The sequence below is a fragment of the Podarcis muralis genome, chromosome 3 (assembly GCF_964188315.1).
Source record: "Podarcis muralis chromosome 3, rPodMur119.hap1.1, whole genome shotgun sequence".
Lineage (NCBI taxonomy): Eukaryota > Metazoa > Chordata > Lepidosauria > Squamata > Lacertidae > Podarcis > Podarcis muralis.
Window position 1 is genome coordinate 12,344,632 of NC_135657.1, and position 27,398 is coordinate 12,372,029.

The 27,398-nt window shown below is 45.7% G+C and overlaps 1 protein-coding gene across 2 annotated transcripts in view; it reads right to left on the reverse strand.

The window, feature by feature from the left end:
• Positions 1-27,398, reverse strand: part of SPTBN1 (spectrin beta, non-erythrocytic 1) — a 244,532-nt gene that overhangs the window by 163,543 nt on the left and 53,591 nt on the right. For both annotated transcript variants that reach the window (XM_077925439.1, XM_077925438.1), the window contains exon 2: positions 13,848-14,046. In XM_077925439.1, the coding sequence (XP_077781565.1) occupies positions 13,848-13,995 (148 nt within the window). In that variant the 5' untranslated portion in view covers positions 13,996-14,046. The remainder of the gene's footprint in view (positions 1-13,847; positions 14,047-27,398) is intronic.

The window sequence follows — 27,398 nt, forward strand, 5'->3', positions numbered from 1 at the left end:
ACAACTGTGTGCACTTATTGCATAGGAAAATGGGGCATGCTTGTTGGAAAAGTGTACTAAAAATGTCTGAATTGGCTGATGGGGGTAATTTAAAGCGTTGTAACAAGTACCTTGATTGTAATATTTGTAAAAAGGTTAAAACCCACAGAGTCTCTTACCCCAGAAGCGACAGAGTTAGTGAGTCACCGCTACAGCTGGTTCACATGGACGTAATTGGTCCATTTGCTGTAAGCAGGGGTGGATCGCGCTTTTCACTAACAATTGTGGATGACGCCACGCGTTACTCTTGGGTTTTTCCCATGAAGAATAAGGGTGACGTGTTCACTAAGTTTAAAGGCTGGGTGGCATCTGTGGAAAGATTTCTGTCCATTAAACTCAAAAGGATTCAGACGGACAGAGGTGGCGAATTTATGTCAAATGCCTTTAAAGATTGGTTACAAAAGCGTGGCATTGGGCATAGAAAAACGAACGTTTTTTCCCCAGAGGAGAATGGCGTTGCAGAGCGGAAAAACAGATCTTTACAAGATATGATGTTTGCCATGCTTGACGATGCTGATTTGCCCATGTCTTATTGGGGGGAGAGCATGCTCACCGCGTGTTATCTCCAAAATAGGCTCTTTCATCAAACAATAGGTACAACTCCGTACTTTAAATTGTTTCAGAAAAAACCCAAAATTGACCATTTGCATGTGTTTGGATCAAAAGCCTGGGTATTAATTCCGAAACAAATGAGAAAGAAGGGAGATCCTAAGACCAAACAGTTAGTGTTTGTGGGTTACCAGGAGCTGGGAAAAGGTTTCCGCTTTGCTGAAGGGACAAATGGCATTGTGATCTCCAGGAATGCCAGTTTTTGTGAACATAGTGGCTGGGAGAGACTACATGCCAATACTGAGGTTTGGTTTGAACCTTCCCAGGAGCTTCATGACTCTGAAAGTAGACACAGAGAATCAGAGTCTGAGGGGGAGGAAAGTTCAGATAAGAGCTCTCAAGAAAGTGGAGTTAGCCAAAGACCAGTTGCTAAGCAACAAAAGAGAGGTCGTAGTTCTGAGGAGGAAAGTGGGTCAGAAGAAAAATTTTCTCCCAGAAGATCTAAAAGACAAAACAAAGGAGTGCCTCCGGTGCGTTTTTCTCCAGATACTGCAAATGTGTTTAGTGTAAGTGCAGAACCCAAGAGTTTTCAGGAGGTGTTAAAGTTACCAAAAGAGGAGGCAGAGCTCTGGAAACAGGCAATGGAGGAAGAGATGTCCTCTCTGAATGAGCACAAGGTCTTTACACCAGTAGCAGCGCCTGAGGGGGCAAAGATTGTAGGCTGCAGGTGGGTGTACAAACTTAAACCTCTGGTGACAGGAGAGTACAAGCACAAAGCTCGTTTAGTGGCTCAAGGATACTCTCAGAGGCCTGGAAAAGATTATGACGAGACTTTTTCCCCTACTGCTAAGGGAGACAGTGTAAGGCTGATTTTAACGCTTGGAGCAAAGAGAAAACTCCTGTTAAACCATTTTGACATTCAGACTGCATATTTACATGCATCAATATCAGAAGACCTGTATCTAGCCGAACCGCCTGGTTATGAGACAGGTTCCAATAGAGTGTTAAAATTAAACAAAGCTCTATACGGTCTCAAACAGGCTGCAAGATCTTGGAACAAGTGTTTCCATGAGGCCTTAGTGTCATTTGGTTTCAAGCAGAGTACAGTTGACAATTGTGTTTATGTACGTGGTACAGGCAGTGATCAAGAGTTTTGTCTGATTTATGTAGATGATGTTTTGTATGCCTGCAAAACAGATAAACAAACTAAAAGGTTTGCCAAGCAATTGTCCAGTAAGTTCAAAGTGAAAGACTTAGGCCCGGTTAGGACATATCTAGGGTTGGAAGTGTGCTGGGCCCAAGATGGCAGCTGCCTAATTAGTCAGCAGAACAAAGTTAAACAACTACTGACTACATACAGGATGCAGGATTGCAAAGGGGCAGTGGTGCCTATGGATCCAGGTTTCATAAAAACACTTCATATAGATGAGAGTCCGGAATTTGAACATCCTGATGTATATCACTCTGTAATTGGAAGTTTATTGTATCTAGCACAGTGGTCCAGACCTGATATTAGTTATGCAGTAGGCATATTAAGTAGATTGGTCTCAAAACCCACACTAAATGCCTGGAAAGGGGTAAAACAAGTTCTGAGGTATCTCAAACAGACAATTGGCTATATGTTACAATTAAATTCTTCAGAGGATGAAATGTTGAGTTGCTACTGTGATAGTGACTGGGGAAATTTGCCGGATAGAAAATCTGTCACAGGACTAGTCATAATGGTCGGTGGAGCTTTAATCAGCTGGCGGTCACGCAAGCAAGACGTTGTAAGTGTGTCATCAACGGAATCAGAGTACGCCGCATTGAGTGAATTGTGCAACGAGGTGATTTATTTCAAGCATTTGTTAGCAGATTTAAATGTAAATTGTGGAGAACCAGTACAAGTTTACATTGATAATCAAGCTTGTATAACCTTAAGTAAAACAGAGGGTTTCAAATCGCGTTCCAAACATATCTCTGTAAAATACCAAAATGTACGTTGCTGTGTACAAGACAATGTAATCACCTGTACTTATGTATCAAGTGAAGAAAATGTAGCAGATGTGTTAACTAAACCATTGGCAAAGATAAAGAACAAGCGAATGTGCAAGGGTTTAGGTTTGCTGGAAAAATGATCTCCTACATAGGTGTATTTGGTGTTAATTGTTCAGCAGAATCTGTGAGGGGGTGTTCAGTTTCTGTTAATTGGTTCTCGTGGGAAACTTGCAGATTCTAGCTTCGCACAATTAACTCAGGCTGGTGTCAATTTACTCTTGGCAGAAAGCCCAGGTCTGCTTGACCTAGAAACTACTCACTCTGATTGGTTAACGACCAGCACTCAACTCTGTTATCAAGGGTTTGCTAGCTCAGTTTGAAGTGAGGTGTGTTAGGAGTAGAAGTGCTGTGTATGGTTTTGAGAGAGAGAGAAAGAGAGGATTTATTTTGCTTTTATTTGTATGCAGAAACTCTGCTGGTTTTATTTTCTCCTTTTAATAAATCCTGTAAATAGTTCTTCTGAGTCTAGCTGACTAGTCATTACTGCCGCAACTAGCTTCTTCGCTGTGCAGGAAAACTCTGCTACGTTTGGGCTAAAGCCAGTAGGGCTATGCCTGACACTCCAAAGTTCCATGAGGATTTGTGCTGTCAGGAAGCGGCGATGGAGACTGATCCAAGAGACAGGAGGAATCCATTGTGCTGACCAGACTGGCCCATGGTGTGTGTATGCAGCCAAAAGTGGTTCCCCCTCCAGGGGCTTTGGACTCCAATTCCCAGCAGCCCCGGCCAGCATGGCCAATGGCAGAGGATTGTGGGAGTTGAAGCCCAAAACATCTGGAAGTGCACCATGTTGGCTACCCCTGGTGGAGATGGTGGGGTGTCATAGTCAGATCAGGGAGACCTGGGTACAAATCTTGAGATGGGCCTAAGCACCTCGGGGTGGATACAAATGAGATTAGATAAATAAAATGCATCTATTTAAGGCATCTATCTACTGCTTACAAGGGATGCGGGTGGCGCTGTGGGTTAAACCACAGAGCCTAGGACTTGCCGATCAGAAGGTTGGCGGTTCGAATCCCCGCAACAGGGTGAGCTCCCGTTGCTCGGTCCCTGCTCCTGCCAACCTAACAGTTTGAAAGCACCTCAAAGTGCAAGTAGATAAATAGGTACCGCTCCAGCGGGAAGGTAAACAGCGTTTCAGTGCGCTGCTCTGGTTCGCCAGAAGCGGCTTAGTGATGCTGGCCACATGATCCAGAAGCTCCCTTGGCCAATAAAGTGAGATGAGTGCCACAACCCCAGAGTCGGTCACAACTGGACCTAATGGTCAGGGGTCCCTTTACCTTTTATCTACTGCTTATTCATGTGCATTTCTAAGCTCGATGGTAGTTTGATCTAGCCAGTCTACAGTGCCTGTCAATCACAGAGGTGGAGTCTGCAAATCCCCATCCCACCCTCAGAACAACAACAACAAAAAGGCTAGGTTAGGTTAGGATTTTGCTGCACAGCACGAGGGTACTTGTTGCACTCTGTGGATTCCCTGTGGCAGCAGCTTGCTTCTAAGACAGCCCATCTCTGACTATCAACACAACAAGAGTTGTCTATACCACTTTGCCAAATGGTGGTGCGGGTGCAGGTGCGAGAGAGAGAGAGAGAGAGAGAGAGAGAGAGAGAGAGAGAATGTGTGTTGGGAAACTGCCAGGGAAATATTGTCCATCATGGCCCCAAGCCGGCTGCCGGACTTCCATCGATCTCCCGTAGCCAGGCAGATCCAGCAGTTAGCGACACGAAGCCTCAGAAATAGATTGCCACATTCCAGGCTTGTGCACACTGTTCTTTATCAGCAGAAACCACAGCCAGAAAGCTTGCACCGCAGAAGAGAGCATAATTTACAGACTTTATTTAGCGTTGAACAGAACAAAGAGAAAACATGACCGTTCTGTGTCAGTGTCTCTGACCGACGACTGAAATCGAAAGGAAACAGCAAGCATAAACATCCTGTAACAGGAAATACGCAGACTCTGTGACTCACAAGCCTGCTCTCTCTTAAGGTGGAACGGAAATATCCTAACATCCTCCCCCTTTCCGTGTAACCTGTAGTACCTGTGGTTCACCCAATTGCAACCTCTGTGTGTAAACCTTTAGTTGTTCTTTGTTAACAACCTTAGACAACAGATCAGCAGGAATTTCATTTCCTGGCATGTAGGACACCTGAATCAGTCCTTTCTGAATACACTCTCTTGCACGATGTAGCTTAATCTGCAAGTACTTGGTTCTTTGCTTGCAACTCTCGGAGTTCAGCAAAGCCAAACATGATCTATTGTCTTGATACACTTGTATAGGACATTTCACAGAAACCCCGATGTCCTTAAACAGTTGCATCAACCATTCACAATCCATGAGTGAAAATGACAGAGCATTGAGTTCTGCTTCACAGGAACTTAGGCTCACTGTTGTTTGCTTCTTGCACAACCAGTCAAACAGGCAGTGGTTGTACATGTAGCATACTCCAGAAGTGCTTGTACCATCTGTGGTGTCACTTCCAAAACTTGCATCTGCAAAGATTTCAAGACCTCCAGTCTTCTGACTGGTGAACCTCAGCCTGTAGTGCATAGTCCCTTTCAAATAGCGGGCTATGCGCTTCAGAGCTTTCCAATCCTGAACCGTAGGATTGTTGGCATGTCTGCTAAGCAGATTACAGCTTACAGCTATGTCAGGTCTTGAACATCTGGCAATGAAATTCAGCTTGCCTAGAATGCATCTGTACAGCGTTGTATCAGAAAACGCTTCAGCAGTACTATCTACCTGGTAACCTGTCACCATCGGTGTGTCTGCTGGGTTTGCATCAACCAAATTCAACCTGGTTAATACATCAGCAATTTTCTGTGTTTGGTGTACCAGAAAATTACCTGCTTGGTCCTTCTCCACCTGCAGAGAAAGATAGTTGGATACCTCACCAAGATCCTTCATGTCAAAGTGCTCCTTCAGCTGAGCTAGGGTGCTTTGATAGAAAGCCTGATTCTTCCAAAACATCAGAAGATCATCAACAAAACATAAACAATACAGTTTGTTTTGCCCCTCCTCCTTGACAAACACACATGGATCAGCTTTGCCCTGGTGAAAACCTAGAGAAAGCAACGTTTCAGTGAGTTTTGTGTTCCAACACCTAGCACTCTGCTTGAGACCATATAAGGATTTCCGCAGTTTACAGACCATTCCCTTCTGTATCTGCATCCCGTCAGGTGGAAGCATAAACAGCTCCTCGTTCAAAATCCCGTACAAAAAAGCTGTATTAATGTCGTGGTGGGAAACATGCAGTTTCTCCTCCGCAGCAATCTTGAGCATCAGCCGAATGCTCTCATATTTGACTGTGGGTGAGTAGGTCTCGTGGTAATCCTGTCCTGGTACCTGTGAAAAACCTCTGGCAACCAATCTGGCTTTGTGTCTGACAACCTTGCCATTTTGGTCTGTCTTGGCCTTGAAGACCCATTTGCTGCCAACCAGTCTCATACCTGGGACTACCGGTACCAGTTCCCAAGTTTGGTTCCTGTTCAAGGAATCAACTTCAGCCTTCATGGCATTAAGCCAAGGCTCAGCATCTTTAGAGGTTAACTCCTGAACCTCTTTGAAGCTTGAAGGTTCCCATACCTTCTCTGAGCTACTAAGAACAGCAGTTGCTGTTTTAGCAAACTCATCAGCATATCTCTTAGGAGGTCTGCCTTTGGTCGCCCTTTCAGACCTACGTACTAGACGCAAGTCTTCTGGACTCATCTCCTCTTTCTTAGGAGAAAAATGACCAATGGTGAACAGTGGTTCTTCCAGTTCATTGTCAGACGCATCAGATGGTCTGACTGAGGCCTTTGCACTCTTGTAGTCTGCTGTGTCATCACTCTCACTGACATCAGCAGCAGCGCCGCCCACTGAACTGGAATCCGAACTCTGATCATCATCATCATCATCATCCTCATCATCAGTTTCCTCTGCTTTCTCAGCATGATCTGCTTTCTTCACATCACCTTCATCCTCCTCTGGGTAACTCTGGAAAATTCCTACATTTCCCCCCCACTTAGGATTGTACTCAACACTCCTTGTGAACTTTATGGATTTAGAGTTAGTCATCCATACCCTGTATGCACCTTTTTCGTACCCCATGAACAAACCATGTGCCCCACGCTTCCCAAGCTTGTTGGTTTGTGGGGTGCGTACCCACATGTCAGAACCAAATATTCTCATGTGTTTGGTGTTGGGTTTCTTGCCAAACATCTTCTCATAGGGGGTACAACCAATGGGTGATGACAATCTGCGATTAACGGAGTAAACCAGATTCCCCAAAGCCTCCCCCCAAAACTTATCAGGGAGATTGGCATCATGCAACAAGGTTTTCATTCCTTGCAGCAATGTCTGATTTGCTCTCTCCGCAAGCCCATTCATCCATGGCGATCTAGGCGTTGTCAAGTCATGCTGGATTCCCTTCTCAGTCAGGAAAGCTTCAAACTGCTGAGAAGTGAATTCCCCGCCCCGATCGGTAAACAGACAGGAAATACGTCTACCGTGAGCATTCTCCAACCAAGCACAGAATGCTTTAAACTTTGGAAACGCTTGCGATTTCTGTTCGAGCATAAACACACGAATGTACCTAGAAAAAGAATCAATTAGAACCATGAAGAACCTTGCTCCTCCTAAAGAGGGCGTAAGTGGCCCAACTAGGTCTGCGTGCACTAGCTGGTAGGGCTTGGAAGCCTGCCTGCTAGACTCTTTGCCTTTTGGAGCAACCTTCACCTTGTTCTCTGCACAAGATACACATTTCATGTGAAATTTACAGGGTTTGATGTTCAAACCCTCAACCACCTCTGGCATCTTGGCCAGTGCCTTCCAAGAGAGGTGACCAAACCTTCGATGCGCTTCATGAATGCAACCTGCATGAAGAACTTTGTTAGTTTGTGCAACACAACAAGAATCAGCATTAGATACAACAGCAGTGTCCTCATAAGTTATATGGAACAAACCATCCATAAACTTTGCATGCAAATAGTCCTCTTTGCCTTTACTGATGACACAGACGCTCCTCTTGAAGGATATCTCAAAGCCACGCCCAGTCAGCTGTGGGACGCTAAGCAAATTGTCCGCAGCTCCAGGTACATACAGAACATTACTGATGGATGTATGAAAACTTGCAAGTTTCACAGTCCCTTCTCCTGCAATTTGCAACGTCCTTCCATCAGCCAGGTGGATCTCTCCTTCCTGAGGCTTGAAGGAGATAAACAGGTGGCGATCCTTCGAAATATGGCGGCTGGCACCTGAATCGATAATAAACCTGCCTTTGGCTGTTGGAGCAGTCTTCACAGCAAGCAAACCCTTGTTTTCCACTGGCTTGGGCTTTTGCAGCTTGCCCCCCTGCTGCTCCTGGCCAGCAGACGTGCCTTTAGCCTTTGGTGAAGCTGTGCCAGCAGACATAGCCTTGTCTTCCACTGGCGTGGGCTTTTGCAGCTTGCCCCCCTGCTTCTGGTCAGCAGACGTGCCTTTAGCCTTTGGTGAAGCTGTACCAGCAAACATAGCTTTGTTTTTCCCTGGCGCGGGCTCTTCACCCTCCCTTCGCTCCTGGCCATCTGCAGACGCCTGTTTACCTTTGCCTTTCCGGCCTCTGCAAAGGCGATGACCTTGGTTCTCACGAGAAACAGAGCTCTCAGCTGCCGACTCCTTGGCTCCCTCTGGAGGCTGGAATGCTGCCTGGGATGACGTGACGGTCAGCTCCCCCTGCAGCTTGCAACCGGTGCCCTCAGCATCCCTGCATACACTCGCATTCTGGGAAACAGCCAGGACCTCCGATGCAGTCAAACTCTGGGCTGGGATGACTGACTTGTGAGCTTTCATCAAAGCATACCACATTCCACGTGCAGTGGTGTTGCCAGCCAGCGTCTTAATTTCCTCAAGAGATACGGATAAGACTATCACGTCTATCGCCTTCGAATCATCGGCTTTCCATCTCTCTGTCAGAGGAACTGGGGGGGCCTCAGATACAGTGTGCCACACCCTAAACTGACGCAGCAAACCCTCACACCATTTTGCCCAGGTTTCATAATTCTGCCCATGTAACTTAGGGCATTCAGCAGCCTCTGAAGCTTCAAAAGCATGGAAAAACTCCATTCCAGCTTTTACTTGAGCCGTGAGTCTTCTTTAACTTCAGAGACTCCTTATCTTGGCAGCCATTAATCACGACCTCTCTGGCTCGGCTCCCAGGCCAATTAAGCCTTGCCGGAGTTCAAAGGCTCCGTCCGAGGTAAAACAGAAAAGCCTCCCTTTCTTTCGCTTTTCCCACGTACCTCTCAAACGCAGTCTGTTGCAGCTTTTACTCTCCTGTAGGTGCTGTGAATCTGGGCCCGAAACCTTGTTGTTGGGAAACTGCCAGGGAGATATTGTCCATCATGGCCCCAAGCCGGCTGCCGGACTTCCATCGATCTCCCGTAGCCAGGCAGATCCAGCAGTTAGCGACACGAAGCCTCAGAAATAGATTGCCACATTCCAGGCTTGTGCACACTGTTCTTTATCAGCAGAAACCACAGCCAGAAAGCTTGCACCGCAGAAGAGAGCATAATTTACAGACTTTATTTAGCGTTGAACAGAACAAAGAGAAAACATGACCGTTCTGTGTCAGTGTCTCTGACCGACGACTGAAATCGAAAGGAAACAGCAAGCATAAACATCCTGTAACAGGAAATACGCAGACTCTGTGACTCACAAGCCTGCTCTCTCTTAAGGTGGAACGGAAATATCCTAACAGTTTTTATGAAGAAGAAGAGTTTGGATTTGATATCCCGCTTTATCACTACCTGAAGGAGTCTCAAAGTGGCTAACATTCTTCTTTCCCTTCCTCCCCCACAACAAACACTCTGTGAGGTGAGTGGGGCTGAGAGACTTCAAAGAAGTGTGACTGGCCCAAGGTCACCCAGCAGCTGCATGTGGAGGAGCAGAGATGCGAACCCGGTTCACCAGATTACGAGTCCACCACTCTTAACCACTACACCACACTGGCTCACAGTGGTTGCAGCTATTGACTCGGTGTCATGTTATCGACATGGCCATTTCCAAATATCTCAAGGGCTGTCCCATGGAAGAGGGAGCAAGCTTGTTTTCTCCTGCTCCAGAGGGTAGGACACGAATCCAGGGCTTCAAGTTACAAGAAAGGAGATTCCGACCAAACACCAGGAAGAACTTTCTGACAGTAAGAGCTTTTTGACAGCGGCATGATCTCCCTTAGGAGGTTGTGGAGGTTTTGAAGCAGAGCTTGGGGGACCATCTGCCATGGATGCTTTATCTGAGAATTCGTGCATCGCAGGGGGTTGGACTAGATAACTGTTGGGGGTCCCTTCCGACTCTACAATTCCATGATCCCTCTTTTTGCAGGAAACCCAGGGGATCTCCAGCACTTTCTGAGCTGGCGTAGTCCTGCCTGTCTCATTTGGCATTTGGTTCAGAAGTCAGGAATGCCGGCGTGCTACTGTGCATTTTGAGGAATCATGTGCAGAGTGCATTGAAATGACTATGCAAGTTAGGATTCTTGTCCCGCGTTGCAGTCAGGGGATTGTTTATATCACATGACGGTGCATGTTTTCATTCCACAGTGTGGGAAGTGACGGAGACAGGATGTTTTTATTACTGTGTTTCCGTGATGCAGGATTTTTGTCCCTTTGTTCTCTCTCTTTGCTCTCTGATGCTGAAGAGCAGGCATCCCCAAATTCAGCCCTCCAGATGTTTTGGGACTACAACTCCCACCATCCCTAGCTAACAGGACCAGTGGTCAGGGATGATGGGAATTGTAGTCCCAAAACATCTGGAGGGCCGAGTTTGGGGATGCCTGCTGAAGAGGAAGGAGGTGAGTTGCGATGCTCCGAGTGTATATATGTAAATAAATGTAGTTTAGCCAAAAAGCTGCGCAACTGAGTCTGAACGCTGACTGCCTATATTCTGCTGATCCTGAAGTGTGCTGATGACTCATGGTATCAGTCGCTGTGATGTTCGGGCTGGAGAAAGCTTTTGAATCTCCTGAACAACCGACCAGGAGGGAGAGAACATGCCAGTTGGGCATGTGTCTCTGCCGGATTCCTACTCATGTGTAGAACCTCCTGGCACACCTCCCCCCCCCCCCAAAAAAAGAAAAAACCAGAGATATGTATTTGTGTTCACATACACACACAGGACTGTGCCTCTGCTAGTTCTGCTCAGCAACTCCCATGCCATTCCCACCACATTAAGCTCCTAACCCTTCTCCTTTGCACCCCATGAAACCACTAAGCTTGCTTTTCACCTTCCCAACCCCAATCTCTTCATGCACATCCAGGACTGTGATACAGCACTACAGATCCTCCAGTGGGGGCCATGGAATAATAATAATAATAATAATAATAATAATAATAATAATAATAATAATAATAATAATAATTTATTTAGACCCCGCCCATCTGGCTGGGCTTCCCCAGCCACTCTGGGTGGCTTCCAACAAAATATTAAAATACCGTAATACATCAAACATTAAAAACTTCCCTAAACAAGGCTGCCTTCAGATGTCTTCTAAAAGTCAGGTAGCTGTTGTTCTCTTTGACATCTGGTGGGAGGGCATTCCACAGGGCGGGCGCCACTACCGAGAAGGCCCTCTGCCTGATTCCCTGTAACTTGGCTTCTTGCAGTGAGGGAACCACCAGAAGGCCCTGGGCGCTGGACCTCAGTGTCCTGGCAGAACTATGGGGGTGGAGATGCTCCTTCAGATATACTGGACCGAGGCCGTTTAGGGCTTTAAAGGTCAACACCAACACTTTGAATTGTGTTCCAAAACGTACTGGGAGCCAATGTAGGTCTTTCAAGACCGGTGTTATGTGGTCTTGGCGGCCACTCCCAGTCACCAGTCTAGCTGCCGCATTCTGGATTAGTTGTATGACAGCCTTATGTATAAAGGAAAATATGCATGTGCGCGTTCATGTGCACGCACATGTATATGTGTTTTGTGTATATAGATTTATGTGTGCCTCTGTGTACAAACATACTTGGGCCATATGTAGCATGTTCCAGGCAGGAACAGAATCTGCCCGCTGATGGTTTTTAGCACGGGTAGGCAAACTAAGGCCCAGGGACCGGATCCGGCCCAATAGCCTTCTAAATCCGGCCCGGGTACGGTCCAGGAATCAGCATATTTTTACATGAGTAGAATGTGTCCTTATATTTAAAATGCATCTCTGGGATATTTGTGGGGCATAGGAATTCCTTCATATTTCCCCCCCAAAATATAGTCCGGCCCCCCACAAGCTCTGAGGGACAGTGGACCGGCCCCCTGCTGAAAAAGTTTGCTGGTTTTGAGGAACACAACCTGAGAACTGCTTTTGACTGCCACAGAACAAGTGCAAGGCTCTGGGCTTTGGGTTTTTCCATTCCGTCTGAGAACTGGGTAACCACCGCCAAGATAACAGATTATGACGCCGCGAGGGTGGAAAATTATGTTGCCCTCTAGCTCCCGTAGGGACACTGAAATGAATGTTGTTGGCACCGTAACTCTCATGATACAAAGCGACTGGACTTTGCAGACAGGGGTTTATAAACTCTGACAACGTGCAGCTGATTTATGCGTCTTAAGTAGTTTTCTAGACATACATCTGCAAAAGAACTAGACAAAACATTGCTTCAACCCAGGGTCGGAAGTTGAGAAGGGCGCTTGCACCGAAACACAGGGGCTGCTGACACTGTGATAAATGTTGACTTCAAAAGATACAAGTGCCCAGGGGTCTGTGGGCTACACAGAGATTTTCATCAAGTTTGGCAGTTGGCACAGGATGCCAGTACAAGTGTCGTCATCGTCCCCCAACACACTTACGTGTGATCGACTCTCCTGCAACTGCATATACGTGCGGTGCCAAGAAATCAGTAAAAAATTCAATTCGAACCCAGAAATGGTGGGAGAGAGCTGGAGAGTCCTCGTAGCTCAGGATGAGACCCTCCCTGAAGCCCGAAGGGGATGTCAGTGAGGGCAGAGGAAGCTCCAAAGAGACCTGAGGTGTAGCGGGGCTTTGTTTAGGCTGCTCGGCCTACCTGCCTAAAGGCTGATGCAGCTGCTTTCTTGCATATCCTCCAGCCAGCCCCAGATATTTTGGTCTGGATTGAGAAGAGAGCTTGACATCAACATCTGCTGCCCCTGCAGATCCTGCTGTCTGAGGCAGTTGCCTCATCTTTCCTCATGGGTGGGCCGGCCCCGATGAAAACACCTGTGTGGATCAGGGCCTAACTGACAGCTGGGAAAAGGTGAAGACCAGCTCATATATGGAGCTCAGTGAATTTGGGGAGAGGGTGCAGGGTCACAGCGGAAGGTGTAAAAGGGATTATATGCACTTACAGCTGATCTCTCTCTCTCTCTCTCTCTCTCTCTCTCTCTCTCTCACACACACACACACACACACACACACACACACACACACACACACACAGAAGCTCTTCCACACTATCAGGAACCCAAGGAAATAACCCGTTTCTGTTTTTCTGTTGAAAACCTGGGAGGTAGGGAGAAGATAGGACCATTGGGCATGATCCTGATACCCCCCCTTCACAGTTAGACAAAGCAATATAGAAAGTCTTCCTCTACTGATGATGGCAGTCAATCAACCACTATAGACCTTCCTAAACAGTTCTCCATAGGGAAGCTAAATTCAAAGCACCACAGCCATTGATCCATTTTCTGGAGACATTAGCACCTCATTAAAAGTTCTGGAATTGAACTTTCAGAGTACCTGTCCCCATCGTTTACGAACAATTGCAAACACTGCATAACCCGTGCAGTACCGTGTCATTCTTGAAATAGGAGAGTTAACCGTTATTATTACTTTATCATTTCTAAAGTAGCTGTCAAAGCCATGAAACTTGCCTTAAAGGTGTGTTGTTTTTTTTTTAAAAAAAGGATGGCTGAAAGATATTAACATGTAGTTTGTTCATTTGGATGTTAACACCCAACCATAAGGTGCTCAAACTATGGCTTGCAAATCACCTTCAAACAACGGTCTCCAGTCCTGATTTGGTCGCCTATCATAAATCATGGTTTGAAGCAACCCGTTGCGTGTTTGCTTCACTAAGAGGCAATAGGTGTGGTTATGCTGAACACTCCTGTTAAATGGAGATCAGCTCTGTTTCCTGAAAGTTGTAGCTGGATTCAATAGGTAGACCACAAGCTATTATTTAGGGCCACCTTTGTGCTAGGAACACAAACAGCACAAGCTGAATAATTGCACCAGTGGTAGAAAAGGTGAAAGTCCTACCTGCTAAGGCTTTGATGCGAGACCTCTCAAACAGCCGTGCGGAACTGTTCTCGTTGTCCCACTCTTCAACATCCCAGCGGTTGTTGACATCGCTGTATTGCTGTTGGATTTCAATGTTGTCGTAGTCTGTCGCTACTGTCGTCGTCATCTTGGATCTTCTTAAGCCAGCCTCTGCATCAGCTACCCCTTAAAAACTCTCCTGTCAAGGAAGAATGAAAGAAAGAAAAGAGAGAGAGGGAGGGAGATGTGTTTAGTTGTTGGTTTTTAAAGATTTCTTCCTAGGTAAGTATGCAAAGGATCACAGCCGAAGTTGTAGACTTCGTTGATCGGACTTCCTCAACCTCGGCCCTCCAGATGTTTTGAGACTACAATTCCCATCATCCCTGACCACTGGTCCTGCTAGCTAGGGATCATGGGAGTTGTAGGCCAAAAACATCTGGAGGGCCAAGGTTGAGGAAGCCTGTCGATGATGGCTGTATACCTATAACATCTGGAGGGGCATGTGCTATTGCTTGGGGCCAGAGCAGTTGAAGGACTGCCTATTCTGACACAAATCTGCCTGGATGTTGAGATTCATGTGTCAGCCTTCTGAAGCAAAGGGCTTGGTCATTTGAAGACAGGGCCTTTTCTGCTGTGGCACCACATCTCTCAAATCTCCACCCCAGCGAGGTTGACCTGGTACCATCTTTGTTCTCTTCCCAGCAACAGATAAACATCCATTTGATTTCTCTAGGCCATTTGAGGCTGCAATCCGGGGATAGCTCTACAGCATGAGACCCTTAATCTCAGGGTTGTGGGTTCAAACCCCATGCTGGGCAAATGATTCCTGCATTGCAGGGGGTTGGACTAGATGACCCCCGTGGTCCCTTCCAACTCTACAGTTCTATGATTCACTGACCTGGGAGTAAGGCCTATTCAAGTCAGAGGGACTTGAGTCTAAGATGTGCATAAAATTCTGCTTAGTCTACAGATATAGCTTTATGTTGCTGTTTCATTTTATGCCGCTCTGCTGTGATTCAACTCATTGTGATTTTATTATTTCACTGTACTGTAAGACCCTCTGAGCACTCTGGCTGAAAAACAGCTAACGGCCGTTTTAAATAAACAGAGAAATAAAACCAGTAGGAGAACACTTCAATCTCCCAGGACATTCTATACAAGATCTCAAAGTAGCTGTTTTACTACAAAGGAATTTCAGAAATAGACTGGAAAGAGAAGCTGCTGAATTGCAAATCATTACCAAACTTAAAACCATGGAGACACCTGGCCTGAACAGAGACATTGGATTCTTATCTCACTATACATGACAAAGCCATTTTTCACCTTCTCACCCCTTGCTTTTTCCTGTAAGACCTACTGCAGTCGTTAAGGGTCGTCAACAGACTCATCACAGCTATCTGCCAATCACCCATTCCCACCCCCCTCTGAGTAATACCCCTCCCCACCTTCTCACTATATAGAAGGATCTGGCAACTTCTGTTTCAGTGTATCTGAAGAAGTGTGCATGCACACGAAAGCTCATACCAAGAACTAACTTAGTTGGTCTTTAAGGTGCTACTGGAAGGAATTTTTTTTGTTTAGAGAAATAAAAAGTATTGATGAAACCCCCTCTGTCTTTTATTCTGATACCCACTTTTCTGCAGCTGGCCCCTCAGCTCAGAATTTTCATACATTTGCCCTGAGTGTTGATATTCGCAATCTGGCAATGCAAAAACCCTTAAAAGTCTCTCTCTCTCTCTCTCTCTCTCTCTCTCTCTCTCTCTCTCGTGCTTTTCCTCTAGCTAACCGATGCCACCTACTGACAGTTGAAATTGCTTTCTATTTTCAAGCCAGCCATAGCAAAACATGTTTAATTCCTCTGCACGGACCGCACACAGGCTGTGAAACACATTAAGATACTCCCAAGTGAGACAGCATTTTGGTGGGATGGGTATTCCACATCTGTGGTGACATCTTAAGGCAGCCTTCCTTCCCCAACCTAGCAGGGTCTGGTTGCTTTGAACTACAGCTCCCATCATTCCCAGCAGGCATAACTAGAGTTGCTGGGACTTGTAGTCTAAAACATCCAGAAGCCACCGGATTGGGGAAGGTTGACTTGATCATTGTAGAAAGCAGTATTTATCTCTTGCAAAAACATTTTAACCTTTCTGTTTTTCTATCTGGTTTGCTCTTCGTATAATAATAGAATAAAAGCTCATTTTACTCTATTTCCCCCCAACACTTATTTGCAAAACAAACCCTTTTATTTATTATGATGATTTTTGAGGTGGTTTGTTTTTAAAGGGATGCTTTCTCTTTTGCGCAAGCTCCTCTGGCAACTGCTTCATTGCATCCCATAGGAGGGCGGTTGTTATATGTATCTACATCATTTTCTTTGAAGCAGTTTTGGAGAGTTTTTGTGAGGCTCTCTCTAACTTGTTTATTTGTGAAAACAAAAAAAATTCCTTCCAGTAGCACCTTAAAGACCAACTAAGTTAGTTCTTGGTATGAGCTTTCGTGTGCATGCACACTGTGTTTCTGAAGAAGTGTGCATGCACATGAAAGCTCATACCAAGAACTAACTTAGTTGGTCTTTAAGGTGCTACTGGAAGGAATTTTTTTTGTTTTGACTATGGCAGACCAACACGGCTACCCATCTGCAACTTGTTTATTTGTGGTTAGGATATTGCACAGAGGTTGTCAGAACAGTGCTTGAAACTGTATTATAACATTTGCAATAATATCTAGGGCCTCCCAGTCCACCTGACCTAGAAATCTATTTGAGTGATGACACAGGACAAAACACGTTGCTCTTTTAAAACAGCTTTTTTAAAAAACCCAAACACAGAGTTCCTTATTTTACACTTGTGGGTTGATATTTTTCCCCTCAGGGGTTCTTTCAGCCTCAGTTCTCTTTCGCTCTGCTTTGTGTTATTATGTGCCTGATAAACAGAAGGGACACAATGCGAGAGGATTATGCAAGTGTGATTAAGCCACCTGATAAGAAGGTTGCTAGAGCAACGCTGTGATTTCACGAACCTATTGCTCTGCTGTGCAAAGCGGATTGACTTAGCGGGATTTCCTTTGGGTGCATAGAGGTATTTGGGCAAGGCATTGTGATCATCACTGTTATGGTCAATTGAATTTTTACTGGAAACCAGAGTTAAATTTCTTCAAATATCTAAAGGACTGTCACGTGGAAGATGGGGCAAGCTTGTTTTCTCCTGCTCTGGAGGGTAGGACTCTTATACCAAGAGATTCAAGTTACAGTGTGAAATATACTCGGAGTCGAGAGTGGATTTCATGCTCTTTATTCAGCTCATAGTGGTGAGGAGGAATGGAAGTTCCCCCAGAATGTCTGCTTTATATACATTATTTACACAGTGGGCCCCACGTGATTGGCTAATTCCAGGATTCACCTGTAGGCCAATGAGGTTGCGGATTCACTTCCACCCGGAGCTGGATTGGATGGCTCCTGTGGACCAATCAGACTGCTGCATTCTGAATCCTATTGTTCTAGGACCAATCAGACTGCTGCCTTTTGGATCCTATTCAACTCAGTACAAAACAACAAAACAACAACCTCTGGTTACGAACTTAATTCATTCCGGAGGTCCGTTCTTAAGCTGAAACCGTTCTTATCCTGAGGTGCGCTTTTGCTAATGGGGCCTCCCGCTGTGCGCAATTTCCGTTCGCATCCTGGGGCAAAGTTCACAACCAGTAGCAGCTACTTCCGGGTAAGCGGAGCTCGTAACTTGAAGCATTCATAACCAGAAGCGTTCGTAACCAGAGGTACCACTGTACAGTGGTACCTCCGGTTACAGGTGCTTCAGGTTACAGACTCCGCTAACCCAGAAATAGTACCTCAGGTTAAGAACTTTCCTTCAGGATGAGAACAAAAATTGTGCGGCGGCAGCGGGAGGCCCCATTAGCTAAAGTGGTACCTCAGGTTTAAGAACAGTTTCAGGTTAAGAACGGACCTCCAGAATGAATTAAGTTCTTAACCCGAGGTACCACTGTACAAGAAATGAGATTCTGACTAAACATCAGGAATAACTTTCTGGCAGTAAGAGCTGTTCGGCAGTGGGACAGACTCCCATGCAAGGTTGTGGACTCTCCTTCCTTGGAGGTTTGTAAGCAGAGATTAGATGGGCATCTGTCATGGATCTTTTAGCTGAGATTCCTGCATTGCAGGGGGTTGGACTGAATGACCCCTGGGTTCCCTTCCATCTCTGCAGTTCTATGATTCTATTATTCATCTTTATGAATGCGGCATTAATTGTGCAATTCAAATAACGCATACATTTTTGCTGGAATTAATCAGGTTAGTTATCTCAGTTCGACAAATTCTTATCAAACGTAATTCCTACATAAAAAGGTAAAGGGACCCCTGACCATTGGGTCCAGTCATGGCCAACTCTGGGGTTGCGGTGCTCATCTCACTTTATTGGCCGAGGGAGCCGGCATACAGCTTCCGGGTCATGTGGCCAGCATGACTAAGCCGCTTCTGGCAAACCAGAGCAGCGCACGGAAACGCCGTTTACCTTCCCGCTGGAGCGGTACCTATTTATCTACTTGCACTTTGACGTGCTTTCGAACTGCTAGGTTGGCAGGAGCAGGGACCGAGCAATGGCAGCTCACCCCGTCGTTGGGATTCGAACCACCGACCTTCTGATCAGCAAGTCCTAGGCTCTGTGGTTTAACCCACAGCGCCACCCGCGTCCAATTCCTACATAGGAGGTGCCAAATCAATGTGGAAAACGCAAAAGGCCCCTCCTAGCCATTTTCTGGTACTCTGCAACATTGATGCAACAATAGCAGGTTAGTGGTAGATTTACACTGGACCGGCAATACTTATTATCATTCCCTTCTATGATGGTTTCCCAGTGCTCTTTGAATATTGCCCTCTGGAGGGGCACTTGTGCACTACAGTGGAACAAAAGTGGGGCTCAAAAAAGAAAAATTACTGGATTTCAGCAAGAAGTTATGGAACAATCACTGATCGGAGGAAACAAATCAGTATTTCTGCCCCGAAACTTTTGGCAATGTATAACCACCATGATATTCACCATCATGCTCAAATAATCAGCTATACACAATAAAATTTATGTCTGGAAATTGAAATACTTTATTGTCACTTGTACAACTTGTATACAGTGAGATTACACGGGCACCCCCCCACTCAACTCTCTTAGTCTTAATTCCCCTCGTTTACTGACGCACACCCACCAAATCCGAAAGTCAGTTGCCCTGTTGTTATCTTTTCATTCAGCAGCCTAACAGCCACAGATAGAAGCTGTTCTTTACCCTGTTGGTGCGACTAATCATGCTTCTATATCTTCTGCCTGAGGGCAGGAGATCAAGAAATTGCTGACCAGGGTGTGAATCTTCCCTGAGAATTTTCCTCACTCTCCTGAGGCAAATTCCACAATGTCATCCAGCGGATTCATGGGACAGCCCATAATATCTTGTGCTGTATTCACCACCCTCTGTAGGCACTTCTTATCAGTTGATGTCAAACCAGTGTACCACACCGAGATGCAGTATGAAAGGACACTTTCTATTGTGGGCTGGTAGAAGGAGATAATCAAATGTTGATTGACATCGTTCTTTCGCAATACTCTGAGGAGATGGTGTCTCTGTTGGGCTTTCTTAACCACCTGGGTCAGGGGTCGGCAACCTGCGGCTCCGGAGCCGCATGCGGCTCTTTAACGCCTTTGCCGCGGCTCCGGGGCGGAGGCGAGGGGAGGAGGCGCATTTTCCGCAAAGCCATTTCCGAGCTAGAGAGGAGAGGGGGTTGCGAGCTAACCCCTCCCACACTCCACTCGCGGGGGCTGGCCTTTTGCCCCCGCGAGAACAGGGGAATCCCCGGGCGTGCCTGCAACCCTGCCCGCCAATCGGCGGGGCCGGGGAGGCGTGGCCTAGCCCATTTAAGGCCAGGCACGACCGGGGACCGCCCTCTTTGCCCCGTTCCAGCTCGCACCCTCTCCCTTCCTTCCCCTCGCGGTGTGTGGGATTCCACTCCCGGCAGTCCTTCTCTGCTGTCCTCGCTGCTTTCCTCCCCCCCCCCGCTTTCCTCCCTCTCTAGCCTCCTCTAGGCGTGGGTTGAAGCTGCGGCGTCCATTTCTTTAAAGGGCACCGATAAGGGAAAATCGTCGGCGCCATCTTTGTGGGCGCACGTGGGAGTCGCGGGAGCGGCCATTTTGGTTGAGGGCTGTAAGCAGGCTGCATTGAAAGGGGGCATGTAAGCTGGTCACTGTTTTGAAGGGGAGTGAAGAACACACACTCAAAAAAAGGTAACTTCTTAATTTAACGTTTATTCTATGAGGAGGAGTAATTCTGAGGGGTCAAACAAAAAAATAATAATAAAGTGTCAAAAAAGTTATTTTAAAATGACGAGGATGACATTGGGCCCTCATTATTAATTATTATTTACATCAGGCACTGATTATGATTTATGGTACACTGGGGCCCTGATTAATTTTCTATGGCATTTTGGGGCATTGATTATTGGGCATAGCAAATTTTGCTATGGGGCCCTCTGATTTCTAATTACGTCCCTCTTTTGGACCCCCGGTAGGCCAGCCATGGATAAAGGCAAGAAAAGAAAAATTTCTGAAGAAAACAGAATGTTTAATGATACATGGACAGAATCATTTGCCTTCTCTACTGACAAGACTGGTTTACCAGTATGCTTAATATGTGGTGAGAAATTTGCAAACAACAAAAAGTCAAATATTGCAAGACATTTCCAGAATAAACACACAGCCTTTGCTGAAAAATATCCAGATGGAGATGAGAGACGAAAAGCCATTGCAGAACTTATGAGGAAGGTTGATAGGAGCAAAAATAATTTCAAGAATTGGGTGAAGTCTGCAAATTCCACAACATATGCTAGTTTTGTAGCCGCTCAGGAAATAGTCAAGCACGGTAAGCCGTTCACAGTGTTATATTTGTTTTAAATGTCGCAATGGTTTTGTGGCTCCCAGTTGTTGTTTTTTCTTCGGAAACGGGTCCAAGTGGCTCTTTTTGTCTTAAAGGTTGCAGACCCCTGACCTGGGTTGTACTTATTTTCCAAGTAAGGTCTTCACTGAGATAAACTCCTAGGAATTTAAAGGAAGGAACTCTCTTTCTGCAGAGGCCCTTTCTGCAAGTTCAGTACCCTGCCATAAACGGGCATTCTGTTTTTAGGGCTTGGAGCCGAAACAAAATAATTAACTCTGAACTCTCTTCAAATAATCTCTTGTCTAACATTTGAGGAAGTTGGGGCAGCTCCCCAACCACTGTCTATTCACATAAATGAATTGATTTTATTATACGCAAATGCAGAACTCCCTAAGAATTTATCATGGGGTTGAATTAACAACGAAACAAACTTTCCCCACTCCTTGTCTCATAACAGCAGCAGCAGCAGCAGCAATAACGACATAAAGCTAGCTTGTTGACGGGCATGCCAGGAGAAAACTGTTTGAAGGAACTCTGCTGTGGAGCAGATTGTGCATTTAATAAAATAAAATAAATACCTCTTTAAAAAAACAAACAAAAAAACCCTATCCAGATGGCCAAACTTATTGTTCCCAGGGAAATGTTTCATTTTTCTCTGTCCGGAGCCATTTAAAAGCAAAATTGGAGGGGAGCTCGGCGCCTCTTCCCGCTCCATTCCACGGGCTAGATCCATCCATCTCCTTTTTGGCCCATGATCACCAAACTCTATTGTGCAATCTGAGCTTTCCCTGATGCGCAAAAAAAGAGAGCACTTCTAAGAGAGCATCCATGGCTGCTGTGACTGGCATAATAAAATCATTATTAGAGAAGGGCAGAATCAGTACCATGGAGCCAGGCAAACACGAAGCAGAAAGGCCGTAACTGAGCCAAAGGCAAAGAATGCACTGATGATACCCTGAAGGAAACTAAATCAGATAATTCATATCAGGCTGTGCTCAGTGGCTAAAAAGAAAACAAGAAACTCCTCAAGACGTACATTGGCTCCCAGTATATTTCTGAGCACAATTCAAAGTGTTGGTGCTGACCTTTAAAGCCCTAAATAGCCTCGGTCCAGTATACCTGAAGGAGCGTCTCCACCCCCATTGTTCTGCCCGAACACTGAGGTCCAGCGCCGAGGGCCTTCTGGCAGTTCCCTCACTGCAAGATGTGAGGTTACAGGGAACTAGGCCTTCTCGGTAGCGGTGCCCTCCCAACAGATGTCAAGGAAATAAACAACTACAGTCATACCTCTTCTTGAGAACGCTTCATGTTGCGTTTTTCGGGTTAAGAACGCAGCGAACCTGGGTTTCGCCACGTGTGCTCACACAGAAGAGTTCTGTGTGGTTCGCACATGCGCAGAAGCACTCTATCGCGGTTCACACATGCGCAGAAGCCCCGCTCTGATTACAGACTTTTCGGGGTGTGAATGGCACCCCGGAACAGATCATGTCCGCAACCAGAGATACCACTGTATCTGACTTTTAGAAAACATCTGAAGGCAGCCCTGTTTAGGGAAGTTTTCAATGTCTGATGTTTTCTCATGTTTTTAATATTTTGTTGGGAGCAGCCCAGAGTAGCTGGGGAAACCCAGCCAGATGCGTGGGGTATTATTATTATTATTATTATTATTATTATTATTATGCCACTCAGCACCCAGAATCATAGAATTGTACAGTTGGAAGGGACCACAAGGATCATCTAGTCCAACCCCCTGCAATGCAGGAATATTTTTTCCAATGTGGGACTTGAACCCACAACCCTGAGATGAAGAGTCTCACGCTCTACCAACTGAGCTATGTTGCAGCTTCAACATTCAAACCTGCACAATCTCTTCTGCTGGGGAAGGGTGAGAAGCTATAGAAAGCATTGAAGGTCTATTGGCCAAAGGATACCCTTTGCAGCATCACCTGAGATTTCACTGGGCATTCCCCAGCACACTCCCAATCATCCCAACCACAGGGGCTAGAAACTTGCTTTTTTAAACAAGTCGAAAGCTGAATTCTGCACCCAGCGCCACATTCTGCATTGGTGTGTACAGACCAGGCCACCCCTGGATATGGGGAACTGTCCTCGACGTTCTCCAGGTATAGGAAAGGACATGATCAGGAAGTTGTCAAGGGAAACAACGGCTCGTTGGCAGCATCCCGTTACCCCAAACTGAAGGACTATGGCTCGGTTGCTTTTTCATTCTGTTCACTGTCTGGCCTGATGATTTCAGCAAGCTGCTTTGTAGGGGCTGAGCAGCTTTGACCGGCCACAGAGTCAGCAGAAAGCAGGAAAGAGCCGTATTGTCTGACATCTGCTTACGACTGCACTTTGCCACTGGGCAGACAGGACCTGGTTGTTGCTGCTGTTTTGTCCTGCAAGTACGTTTCCGAGCACAATTCAAAGTGTTGGTGCTGATCTTTAAAGCCCTAAACGGCCTTGGTCCTGTATACCTGAAGGAGCGTCTCCACCCCCATCATCCAGCCTGGACACTGAGGTCCAGCGCCGAGGGCCTTCTGGCAGTTCCCTCACTGCGAGAAGTGAGGTTACAGGGAACCAGGCAGAGGGCCTTCTTGGTAGTGGCACCTGCCCTGTGGAACACCCTCCCAGCAGGTGGGAAGGCAATAAACAACTATTTTACTTTTAAAAGACAGCTGAAGGCGGCACTGTTTAGGGAAGTTTTTAATGACTGGTGTTTTAGTGTATTTTTGATCTTTTGTTGGAAGCCACCCAGAATGGCTGGGGAAACCCAGCCATATGGGCGGGGTATAAATAATAAATTATTATTATAAGGCGATGCACGTTGCACTGCAAAACGCAATTTAAGGATTAATAACACGCCTTATTCTCACCATTAAGTATAAATCAAAAACTGAAGGTGGCCCTGTTTAGGGAAGTTTTTAATGTCTGATGCTGTATTGTTTTTAATATTCAGTTGGAAGCCACCCAGAGTGGATGGAGAAACCTGGCCAGATGGGCGGGGTATAAATAATAAATTATTATTATTATTATTATTATTATTATTATTATTATTATTATTATTGTGGTACCTCGGGTTACAGACGCTTCAGGTTACATACGCTTCAAGTTACAGACTCCGCTAACCCAGAAATAGTACCTCGGGTTAAGAACTTTGCTTCAGGATGAGAACAGAAATCGGGCTCCGGCAGCGCAGCAGCAGCAGGAGGCCCCATTAGCTAAAGTGGTACCTCAGGTTAAGAACAGTTTCAGGTTAAGAACGGACTTCCGGAATGAATTAAGTACGTAACCAGAGGTACCACTGTATTATTATTATTATTATTTATGCATGCCCTTTCGCAACATGCAGGTCTGTGACGGAGGCCATTCTCACTCCCTTAGCACCCAGCAAGCCTATCTTTAAAGCAGAGGTTGACAACCATTGTGGGCACATTTGCAAACTGGCATTGCATACCCAGCACCAGGGAAAGGTTCTGCGGGGACTCGTGTGCCCAGAAGCACTGTGTTGGTAACCATAATCTAAATGCCTGTGTCTTCCAAGTCAATGCCTCGCCCATGGGCTTCTCACAATTGTCTGATGGGTCACTAATGAAAGCAGGATGCTGGAAGAGGATCAACCTCTGGTCTGATCCAGCTGTACTTTTCTTCCAGCACTGTTTGTTGTTGTTTAGTTGTTTAGTTGTTTAGTCGTGTCCAATTCTTCATGACCCCATGGACCACAGCATGCCAGGCACTCCTGTCTTCCACTGCCTCCCGCAGTTTGGTCAAACTCATGCTGGTAGCTTCGAGAACAGTATCCAACCATCTCTTCTTCTGTCGTCCCCTTCTCCTTGTGCCCTCCATCTTTCCCAACATCAGGGTCTTTTCCAGGGAGTCTTCTCTTCTCATGAGGAGGCCAAAGTATTGGAGTTGTTGGTTTTATTATATTTTGTTAGCTATATTAAATTGTGTAGTCATTTAATTGGAGACATGATGGCAATGATCAAACCAATAATATGTAGATTCATTGCAGCCTTCAAGATTCTTATTTACTCCCAATAGCCTTGTTCACACACTGAATACAGGTACAATCTATCTCTACATGTGTACCTCTACACGTGTGTGTGTGTGTGTGTGTGTGTGTGTGACTCTACGCTTGCTGAAGATTATCTGATAATAACAGTACAAGTGTGCAAGTCAAGTATTGTGTGCCCAGGTACGCAGCCTGTACACTTATTGAATGCAACGTGTGAACGCTCCTAACATTAAGACTCAGTGCTGAAACAGTTCAGTTCAGTTATTTGCCTCTGACCCAATCAACAACGAAAAGAAAGATTACACTGCGGGATATTTTGCAACCACGGGAAGTTCACGAGAAAGCCATTTCTAAACCCATACACTTCAAAGCCCATTTCAGATATTAAAATAGTCTCCTTTCTCTTGGCATCCTTTTCAAAATGAGAGAGAGAGAGAGAGAGAAGAAATAAAATGGTTTATAAGATGCGATTGGGAGCAGCTTTTTCCACGTCGCTTTCAAAGTCAATTTCCAAAGGGCTGGACATGTATATTTACTTCCATAAATAAACCGGATTTTAATGCATTTATCTGATAAGCCATTTGATCTAAACCATCTGAGAACTTTTATTATTTTTATTATTATAAAGAGAAACAAAGAGGAAGAACCTCGCACCCTTATTGCTTAACTTGGGTGCACCAGGAGGCTGGCTGTTTAAACAGGAAAAGGTTATAGTTGCTGTAATCCTGTCTCGGCAACATCTGGATTTACTTCGCCATGCTCGTACTATCCTGACAGAATAATATTTGCTTTAAGGAGTTATTATTCCTTTGTAAAATATCCTCTCGTCAGTTTCAGGTTACCGGCAGAGCCGGAGGATTATCAAGGGGTTTGAGGAGCCTGTGTGGCAGCCAGCAAGCGTCTCGGAGTGGCAGTCCCAAAGGGACTCATTTCTATGCAAATGATCTGCTCGCTGACTAATCTGCTGCACGGCCAAGTGCACTGCTCCTAGGACAGCCTCTCAAATAAATAATTTGCTGGACTGCGGGGCCCGGAGGCCAGAGGAACTCCCGCCGAACCATAGGCAGCTGGAGCAAATTATGGAACCTCTTGTGGGGGCCAAAGGAAATGTCACAAAAAAAGTGTGCAAGCTCTCAAGTCCTCCAGAGCTCTTTCATCAGGATATTATTGACAGAAGAACTCTCCATCACTATGTACGCTAAGGTTGCATTTCTCTGTTCAACATTATCTTCCCTCCTGCTTTGTTTTAGGCTGCTGATTTAGGTTATTCATACTGTTTTATATGAAGGTGCACAGATTTGCTTTCTGTATCTATTGACGCCGCAGGTACCATATTTTTCACTCTATAAGACACACCAGACCACAAGACGCACCTAGTTTTTGGAGGAGGAAAACAAGAAAAAAAATAATTCTGAATCTCAGAAGCCAGAACAGCAAGAGGGATCGCTGCACAGCGAAAGCAGCAATCCCTCTTGCTGTTCTGGCTTCTGGGATAGCTGCGCAGCTTGCATTCGCTCCATAAGACGCACACACATTTCCCCTTACTTTTTAGGAGGGAAAAAGTGAGTCTTATAGAGTAAAAAATACGATATTTTTAATTGTTCTCGGTATGTTCTCCGGAGTGTTGCATTTATTGTTTCTCTGATATGTCGTGAGCCACTGCAAGTCAGCAGAAAAGCGGGGTGTAAATATTCATGGCAGATGACGATGACCCAAGTTATTAGGGATTCAAATTATTCTGATGTTTTGAATCTCAAACGTAAAAGGCAGAAGATTCTGGTGTCATAGCGAAACAGGATAACGGTCCAATTTTTTTAATAAAAAGTATTATTTCAAAAAGCAGAGACATCACCTTGCCAACAAAGGTCCGTATAGTTCAAGCTATGGTTTTCCCAGTAGTGATGTATGGAAGTGAGAGCTGGACCATAAAGAAGGCTGATCGCCGAAGAATTGATGCTTTTGAATTATGGTGCTGGAGGAGACTCTTGAGAGTCCCATGGACTGCAAGAAGATCAAACTTCTCCATTCTGAAGGAAATCAGCCCTGAGTGCTCACTGGAAGGACAGATCCTGAAGCTGAGGCTCCAATACTTTGGCCACCTCATGAGAAGAGAAGACTCCCTGGAAAAGATCCTGATGTTGGGAAAGATGGAGGGCACAATGAGAAGGGGATGACAGAGGACAAGATGGTTGGACAGTGTTCAACGAAGCTACCAGCATGAGTTTGACCAAACTGCAGGAGGCAGTGGAAGACAGGAGCGCCTGGCGTGCTCTGGTCCATGGGATCACGAAGAGTCGGACACGACTAAACAACAAAATTATTTTCAATAGAAGTTCTTTACAAAAACTGACAGAAAGTCAGCATCTTTGCTTCTCACGCAAGGAAGAGTTATTCTAAGATGGACAAGCTACTTAACGCATGTGCCTTATCAAAGACAAAGGAAGGCATCGTGCTTCTTGCTTCTGGTATATTCTTTGACCCGCATGCAAATTTAGATCAAGTGAGTAAAACTCATACAAAAAATATGATTTTTATTGTGTTGCAGCCCTGCTTCTTATGTTGCTATTGCTCCATGCACATCACTTGCCTGAATGGGAGGAAGTTAAACT